The 8,804-nt window shown below is 42.2% G+C and overlaps 1 protein-coding gene and 1 pseudogene across 1 annotated transcript; both read right to left on the reverse strand.

Annotated features, from left to right (window-relative positions):
• Positions 1–1,151: 1,151 nt before the first annotated feature.
• On the reverse strand, positions 1,152–3,346 carry LOC109785502 (disease resistance protein RGA5-like). The gene is made up of 2 exons (XM_073503469.1): positions 2,477–3,346; positions 1,152–1,208 (listed from the first exon to the last, which is right to left on the reverse strand). The coding sequence occupies exons 1-2, from the start codon at positions 3,344–3,346 to the stop codon at positions 1,152–1,154; spliced, it is 927 nt and encodes a 308-aa protein (XP_073359570.1).
• A 1,933-nt stretch (positions 3,347–5,279) lies between these two features.
• LOC141020576 (disease resistance protein RGA4-like) lies at positions 5,280–8,035 on the reverse strand (annotated as a pseudogene).
• Positions 8,036–8,804: the final 769 nt, after the last annotated feature.

An 8,804-nucleotide genomic window follows, 5' to 3' on the forward strand; every position in this document is an offset into this window, starting at 1 on the left:
ACAAATTGATCAGTGACAACTTGATGGTGCCATACCTGTTTCTTTTTTTGTGAGTGATGGTGCCATCCCTCAAGTAGTCTCCACTGGCATGTAATACTGTGGAACGTTGAACTTGATGATCTTATTCACGCGTTTGATTTGGATTTGGTGCTTTTGTTTCTGTCTTTTATGCTGGTGTGGAGATCTTGACAAAATTTTGATTGCCCTACACTTGGAGATGTTGTCTTCTAAACAATCTCTTAAGGGGATAAGTTAATGGTTTGGATCTGACTCAAATAGGCCTTATCTGCACTGCTCTTTATTCCATCATATGTTTTTTACATGGTCTACCAATATTGATATGATAAATTTGCAAAGTTGATGATAGCCAAGGCAACTCTAGCATGAACTTGCACCTGTATTTACATGCTGCCTGTGTTCCCACACCAAATATATGTGCCAATTTGCGCAAAAAGATTAAAAAAATTGTTTCTTCTGAAGGCATCTCTTGAAACCAACAATGCCAAAATATCTGAAAGTCTACTGCTGACTGAAAAAAAAATCAGAGAACAAAAGATTATCTTCTGTCATAATATTTCCTCAAGGCAGCTGGGTGGTACCTGGAGCGTGCTATGCTGTTCACAGGTACCTGAAAAGAAGTGTCCGTCCTGCGACCAGTTTGCCATATATGATGAGCAGTGTTCCCATGTATATTAGACCAAGATTATGTATGATGAGCAGTGTCCGTCTGGGATTCAATCACCTTCTTACCATGGCAAATGTTCAGACTGACAAATGAATGGTCGGCTCTCTATGGCATCTGACCAAGGGTGATTGTTGCAGATGGTGGCCACTTGTTAGAAACTGCCGTGATCCAACACGGATCGTAAAGCAAAGTTTCAGCAAAGTTTCAGCCTTTGAGAACCTACAACAGACGTCGTGATCCCCACAACACTCTGGTTATTTAAACTGAACCCAGCCATGGTCGAGAGATCAGAGCAGCGTACAAAGAGAGGGCTGAACTTTCAAAATATGCAGGCAAATCGACAAAGTAGATTCTGCTCTAATCATTTCCTTTTTCCATTTGTTGTTATCAAAGTATTTTGACCATTTCTCCCCTCTCCTTGTAATTAATTCTAAATAAACGGCATTACCAAGACCTACTCTGTATTCTACACTCGCTTGCACTGGACTGCGGATAATTCATCTGTTGTAACAAGTCGATTTCCCTGCAAAAAAAAAACAAAACAAAAAAACAAGTCGATTCTTTTCTCTACAAGGGAACTCCCGAAATTCCAAAAGGAGCTTCTGCTACAAGGAGGTGCCTTCTCCACTGAGGAAGTTAACAATGGATCCCTGGTCATAAAGCTTGTGACATTGCAATGTTCAGAAAGTTAACAATACAAAGCTGGCTGCTTCATCCAAGATGGTCCCTGAAGCAGAGCGAGCCAATGCTGAAACAGAGCAGCCAACAAGCGGTGAATCAAGCGACGATGGAGGATGCGTCAATCCAGGGCAGGTTCAGGCAAGAGGCTGGACCACAGTTTAGACTGACAGAGTGGGTCCACCAGCGATTTGGTCAGCTGGTCCAAACGATCCTTCAAGTGCAAGAACTGGCTTGGGGAAAACGCATCGTGTACGATCTGTAACTGAAAAAAGAGCTCTGTTCTGCATCTCACCTAGCCTCCTTCCTCTATATTCCCATATATCTTCACCAAATTGTACCCCAAAACCAGAATATTACTTTGAGATATTTAAATCAATATAAGAGCTTTTTGTTTCGACAAAAAAAAAATTAAAACTACAAGAGCTTCTGGTTGAAGTAGGTCTGTCACAGACACAGGCTTTAACCGGATTCTGAAGAACATATTAACTTCAGAAGAGGCAAAGCTTTTGCCAACGTTTCAAAAAAAATTATGTTTACATACATGAACAAATGGATTGCACAAGCTTTCACTTGATCAGACTCTGTCAAAAGCTTTTAGAAAAAAATTGAGAGATAAAATCATCAGTCACTACTACCTCTGATCCTAAGATAGGACGTTTTGGCAGTTTAAATTCGAAATAGTCTGAACATGACAGATGCAGGATTGCTTTTTCCCGGGGATATCAGGAGCATTCATTCATTAATCATCACGATTACAGACATTACAAACAGGCAGCTAATAAGAAATTTCGAGTTCTTGATCCCTACTAAACACCATTAGCTGTCAAAAACAAAACCTGTTTTGCACCAAGACGGAGCGGCCATACCAGCAGTCCCAAGTACAACTACAACTGTAAAAGTTAGTAGAACTTTCCTGCTCAACAAACGTATATATAGTATGATGCACGCAGGAATGATACCCAGCTAGGTAGCAAAGACTACATACCAATATAGTTTTCTGAGGGAAAGATTACAAAGACGGCAAAACTAAAAGGTCTGCTGAGCAGCTGATTGTTAAGATTGAGAGACTGACCGAAACCCCTTAATGACGGAAGGGCGGTTTGGGTGCACCAGCAATGGCTCCTGGAACGCAGAAACGACATCATCGGAGGCCCCATCAAGTCGGATCTCCTGAAGGTATAGCAGGTGCTCCATGCCAACTAGTACAGTGCCGTGCCAGTTGTACACACGGAGACGGAGTGTTTGTAAGTTGGGCATAGCCCCTGCCTCGAACCCTAGGTACGCCGCAATGTTTTCCAAAGAAGAAACACCAAAGAACTCCAGAACCGGGAATAGTCCCACACCCAGTGTAGCTCTTTCATCAGGGATTCTAATCACATCGAATCGCAGGTGGACGAGGGAGGGAAGCGCTCCAAGAAGAAGAAGAACCACCCCGGTTGACATCTCTTCAACAGACAGCTCAAGGAAGCGCAGGCAATGGAAACCAGCGATCCAATTCGGAACTCTGCAAAACCGCCAGTCTTGCAAGCAAAGTCGCTCCATGTGTTGAAAAGGATTGGATAATGAAGCCATCGGTTGGTTATTGCCAAACTCATAATTCTTGCCAGAGAAGCACAGGCATTTCAGGTTACGGAGCTTACCAATGGAGCATGCCAAAGCATCAACTTTTGTCGTCCCCAAATCAGAACTTCCTTCCAGGCTCAGTTCCCTCAGATTGGTTAGCTCGCCAAGATCCAGAATACACTCCAGCGAGTTCTTTTGCAGGCCAAACACTTGCAGAGTGCGCAGTGATTTCATATTGTCGATACCTTCAGGCAATTCTGCCCAATTTGGAAGAACCAGACAGGACAAGCGGGGCAAATGAACTAGTATATCTGAAGGGATACTCTTTTTCAGTACACAATTTTCTATGTCCAGCGTCTCCAAGTAAACAAGCCCACCAAGTTCAGGAGGGAGCTCTATCTGCCAAACTCTAACCATCAGATATCTCAGCAAAACAATTGGCTAACAACAGTGAGGTACATGTTGATGCAGGAGTTTTGGCAGGAAGAGGAGGCTCAGTAGCTGCAGTATGCAGAGTTGAGGGGGAAACTGTAAGGGGAGTTCGGCACTAGTTGTCGAAGGAGTTCTTGATCATGCCACCCTAGAAGCTATAGTTTGCCGGGAGGCTCTCTCTCTTGCAAAGGACTTGGGCATCGAAAACTTTGTTGTGGCTTCAGACTGTTAGCAAGTCGTATCAGATATCAACATGAGTGCACGGGTGACATATGGAGCAATTATCACTGAAATAAACCTTAAGGCATCTACCTTTTATTGTAACTTTTCTTTCGAGAGTCGTGCTGTTAATAATGAAGCACATAGCTTAGCCAAGTTTTCACTTTGAAGAGGTCCGGGTCGTCACGTCTGGTTTGGCGCATCCCACGACCAAAGATGTATCCCACACCATGTAGACTTTGATGAATACACTTGGTTTCACCCCTAAAAACTATTAATAGGAGAAACGACAGAGGAGGAGGGTGGTCGGATGGAAAGGAAGGTCCTATTTAGAGACATGTGCGCCCAGGACGCGAGAATGCGCACACCCCCGCGCGCGCCTTGCTTGGCAGACCCATGCGTGGGCCGGGACGCCCCCCCCCCCCCCCTTTTGTTTTCATTTTTACTTTTCCTTTTTTATTTTCTGTTTTTCTTTTATTCTATATTAAATAATTTGGCATTACAAACATGTTCTAAATTGCAAAAAAAAATTGAATTCACAATTGTCAAAAACAGTTATTGAATTGAAAATTGTTCACGATTTCAAAAGAATGAACATTTTTTGAATTTTAATGAACACTTTTTACTTTGATGAACAATTCTTTAATAATGATGAACATTTTTTTGTATTTCACAAATAAATTTTGAATTTGATGAACACAATTTGTATTCAAGAACATTTATAAAAATAATGGATGAAAAAAATTTGAATTCGATGAATTTCTTTATTTTGATGAACAATTTTGTGAACTTCATGAACACAATTTGTTTCAAGAACATTTAGAAAAATAAAGGATGAATTTCCCGCTCTGTCTTGCCTTCCAAGACCAAGAAGGACGCCTTTGGCGACGACAAGGCCCCGTGTGCGCTTGGCGATGGCGTCGACAAATATATACCAGCCGTGAGTTGACGATGTCGCGACCAATAAGGGAGAAGGTCGGCTCGACACGACGAACACATCATTTGAAAACCAAAATCGTAATGTTCGGTAGAATTAAATTTGAACATTTTGGAATGACACCCGCTTCCGAACCCCCATATGATATTTCCCCTAGAAGTATAGTCCATTGTTGTTGAAACCGAAGCTTAGAGAAACTTGTAATAAAGTTAAAATTAAAATTCTGAAATCGAAATATATGGTCTAAAATACCCAACACCGTTTAGGCTGTGTTTGATAGCAAAGTATTATATAAATCAAAGTATTAAAAACTACAGTAATTTTGTCTATAGGTATGCGATACCATGGTTTTACAAAAACACAATATTTTGATGTATTCATAATACATAGAACCTGTTCAGTAGTTACTGCACAACGCTGTATATTTTGCTGCCTAACTTTTTGCAAGGAGAAGCTAGCTGAAAAATAGTGGATGGAAGGAGCACCGTGATGTAGTACTAGAATAGAATATATGGATCGATTAGCCTGATTATGATTAGCGACAGCGACGGCGGCGGAGTAATTAGGCAGATAACCTCCGAGCAATCTGAGATACTTAAAACCCTTCGTAGCGGCGCCTTCACTGATCTCAAATACAACAGCAGCTTTCTCCCTATGTTACCCGTATGCATCATACTACACAATCTGAGGCCAGAGCGAGTTGTTGAGTAGAGCGGGGAAGGTCAACGACGCAAGTACTTTCTTTTCAGCTTCTCTGTTTTTAAAAAAGAGGTCGGAGGTTTTTTTTTTATGCAGAGAAAAAACTACAGTTTGGCCAAAACTACAATATTAAAATCACAGTTTTTAAGGGCAACCAAACAGCTCATTGTAAATAAAACTGTGGTAACTTAAAAAACTGTAGTATTCTCAAAATACTTGGAAAATATTTTGCTATCAAATGGGGCCATATTGCAACATCGTCCCCAGTTTTGACCCTGGTTTTGTGCCTAGGTGGTGCCACATCAGCGAGGCTGGACATGACCCCACCTGTCATCCCCATCCCCACCTCCCCCTTTGGATGCACTCGCCAGATTGGACGCGGCTAAGGGCATCTACAATGGAGAGGCGCCTATAACCATTGTGACAACAAAAAAACAGATAGCAGGATATTCTAAAGTAAACAGGGCATTTGTAGATTTCCATATGGTCCAAACTAAAGCAACATCTCCAACAGCCATCAAATTTCTAATATTTTCAATGAACTTCAGAACCCAACTGCACAGACAGTTAAAGGAAGCAGGAATAGCCTGAATATTCAGTGTGCACTAACTTCACAGATATTTAGAAACAGGGCATACAAAGAATCAAAACTCAGAGACACACTGTTGGACTTCTCCTTGCTAGATATTTAGAAACAGGGCATACAAAGAATCAAAACAGGGCATACACTACATCTAGCAGCTTATAAATCTCTATCACTTAAATAAATTTATTTACCTGAAGAATATTACTTGCAAACATCACCCCGGATTTACTAGTTATTCTCACTAAGAGAAATATTGGAAGAATTTAACACGGATGGAAACTTGGAACTTGTAAATTACCTTGGACATCCTCTGGGTTCTTGCGCTTCACTCTATCAACAACCTTGTCCATTGAATTGTCTTCACCAATGTCCAATCTTGCCCTCTTTCTTCTGTTCTCACCCACCGCCAAAAGTACAACATTTTGATCAGCCTGATCAGTAGACCAAGTGGCATCTTGCATCTGCTGATCCTCTAAACCTACTATTCCTTCCATCCCCTGTTCAAACCTTTCCTTGTCCACTGGAGGGTCCAGACAAGTCTTGCTAGCAAAATCCTCTAGGATATCAGTTTTGTCTGCATCTTCTTTCTCATCATCATCCTGTTGCAGATCATCACAATCAACTTGTGCTGCACAATAAAAGACGTCACATAGATGCGTGAAGAGGCAGTATATATAACTCAACACCAATTAACCAAAGTACCAACACTTAAGCAAAATAAGATGCATGACACTTGATTACCAGACTGTCCAGTAGAAATGGCATGGTGGGGTGTTATCACTGATAACGTTGTAGCAGTAGTTGGCACCACAGGGCTCTCAGAATTGTCTGCAGGTTCACATTCCATATCAACATCTTCTGCTGTCTTAACAAACAAGAGCTTGGGGCGTCTGGGGTGTTTTTTTGCCGCTTCCTTCCACTTTTGTTTTGTTTCATAGTTCACTCCGTCATGGAGGGTGACCTCCTTAATACGCCGCAGGGACTGGATCGTCGTGCAGCAAAAGCCATTTAGATCCTTACATAGCAGCTGGAGCGACTCGAGGAATGACATAGCTCCCTCTTGTACTTCCAGTTCACTCATGACTTCAACCACGATGCATAGTCGTCGCAGGCTACCAAGTGCACCTTTTATGATGACGAGTTTGTCCAGTTGAGATGCAATCAGCTTCAGGTACGCCAAGCAGCGCACTTTGCTCAGGGCAGCAAGAATACCCCCGCTCAACTGATGATGAGGGGATGAAAGGCACAGCTTAGTGAGGCCACCTAGCATGGTAACAAATGGAGGCAGGCTGCATATGTTGCCCCCATGTAGCTTGAGCGAGCTAAGATAGCAGGAGGAAGCTTCTTCTTTTTCTAGGGACAAATTCACGAGCAAGTCTTGGAACCACTTATCATTGAAATGTATTGAGAGTGAATGAGCTTTTTTCACGTCGGTGCTTCTCTTGATGAACCCCTTGATGGCATTTGAGACATGAGTGTAGTTGTTGGTGCTGCTGTTGCTGCCGCTGGCAGTGGATTCCGTGCTATTATTAGTGGACTGCTCGCACCATATTTTCACCTTCGTCAAGTGCTTCATATGCTCCATGAGCTGTGCAAATCCTTGGCTCTTGTTGTTGTCCACAAGAAATCCTGCTACTGTTTCCAATTTGCTATTCTCTGAGAACCAGGTTTGTAGCTTATGCATTTTCCGGCTTCCTACACCTTCTTGGAGCTTGAACTTTCAAAATAGATGAATCAAGCATGGAAGCTCCATGACTTGTGTGGGCAGAATCTCTATCTTGGTTCTTCTTACATCCAACGTCTCCAAAAGTTGAAGTTTCTTGCTCTCTTTGGGGAGTGCCGTAATCTTAACAGCTGCCCCAAGGCTTAGGTACCTGAGTAGCAACAGGTTGCTGCATATCTCCTTAAGATGCTTGTCCTCCAAGTGGTTAGCACATTCTTCTAGATCCAAAACCCGAAGCAGTTCATATTTGCAAAAATCCAGGACTGATTCATGCGCCTTGCCAAAGACCGTCAGTGACCGGACCGAAGATAGATCATTGGCTACTTTGGCACTTGCGTCATGGAGGGAGAGCCAACGGATTTTTCTTGGTGGGGGTGGCGGAGCTATCTGATCATATAACAAGGTAAGAGGATACCTAAGAGCTCCCGATAGGGGTGGAAGGAGTATGTCTCCGAGGTCACCATCATAAGCCACCGATGACACCGGAACCTCGTCGATCTCGTCCACCATCATAAGCCGCCCACCCAATTGCAAAAGTTTGGGTCATTTCAAGAATGTCCAAAACTAGACATGTTCAACAGAGTGTGTCCGAGTAGGCCAGAAGGCTCCGTCAGTGAGCAGGTCGCTTCTCGACATCCTTGAAATGACGCTAAGTTTTTCATAGCCTTCATGAAAATTCAAGGTACCATGCCAAGTTCTTTTTGTTTTTGACAAATTTCGCATTTTGTAGAGTTTTCTCGATTAAAAAAAGGGCGATAATTGGCCGGACGTGTCGCAACTTGCATACGATGTCAGAAATCGTTCAAATCTGACATGGATGCCTACCATGGGCATGCCCACCTGCTTGATAAAGTTGGAGTCATTTCAAGATTGTCCAAAACTAGGCCGTGTTCAACGAAGTGTGTTCGGGTAGGCTAGAAGGGTCTGTTTGGGAGCACCTCATTTCTCGACATCCTTGAAACTAGATGATACCCCGTGCGTTGCTACGGAAATTTTTAGTCCTATGCACATGGTAATAAAGTAAACTGAATAACTTTATTTGCATACAGTAGATGAGAAAATTGCAATGCACATAGTTATATAATTATAAACATTGCAAAATGTGAATTATGCTCGAATTACTTTTTACTAAATATAGTTATATGACTTTAGTCTAAAATGATTTACATAAATATTAATATGTAGAAACACACTAAGAACAGGGATTCTGAAATCGAGACACTATGAACGGGGGAGTACTATGTTGCTTTCTACATGTCTTCTTATGGCCTTATTAAAG

Source organism: Aegilops tauschii, chromosome 7, assembly GCF_002575655.3.
Source record: "Aegilops tauschii subsp. strangulata cultivar AL8/78 chromosome 7, Aet v6.0, whole genome shotgun sequence".
In the NCBI taxonomy this organism is placed as follows: Eukaryota; Viridiplantae; Streptophyta; class Magnoliopsida; order Poales; family Poaceae; genus Aegilops; species Aegilops tauschii.

Excerpts from the sequence above, each read along its gene's own strand:
- LOC109785502 (XM_073503469.1), bottom strand. The coding sequence starts at position 3,346 with ATGGTTAGAGTTTGGCAGATAGAGCTCCCTCCTGAACTTGGTGGGCTT. Across the intron at positions 1,209-2,476 it reads CGTTCCAGGAGCCATTGCTG|GGAAATCGACTTGTTACAAC; the intron begins GTGCACCCAAAC and ends TTTTTTTTGCAG.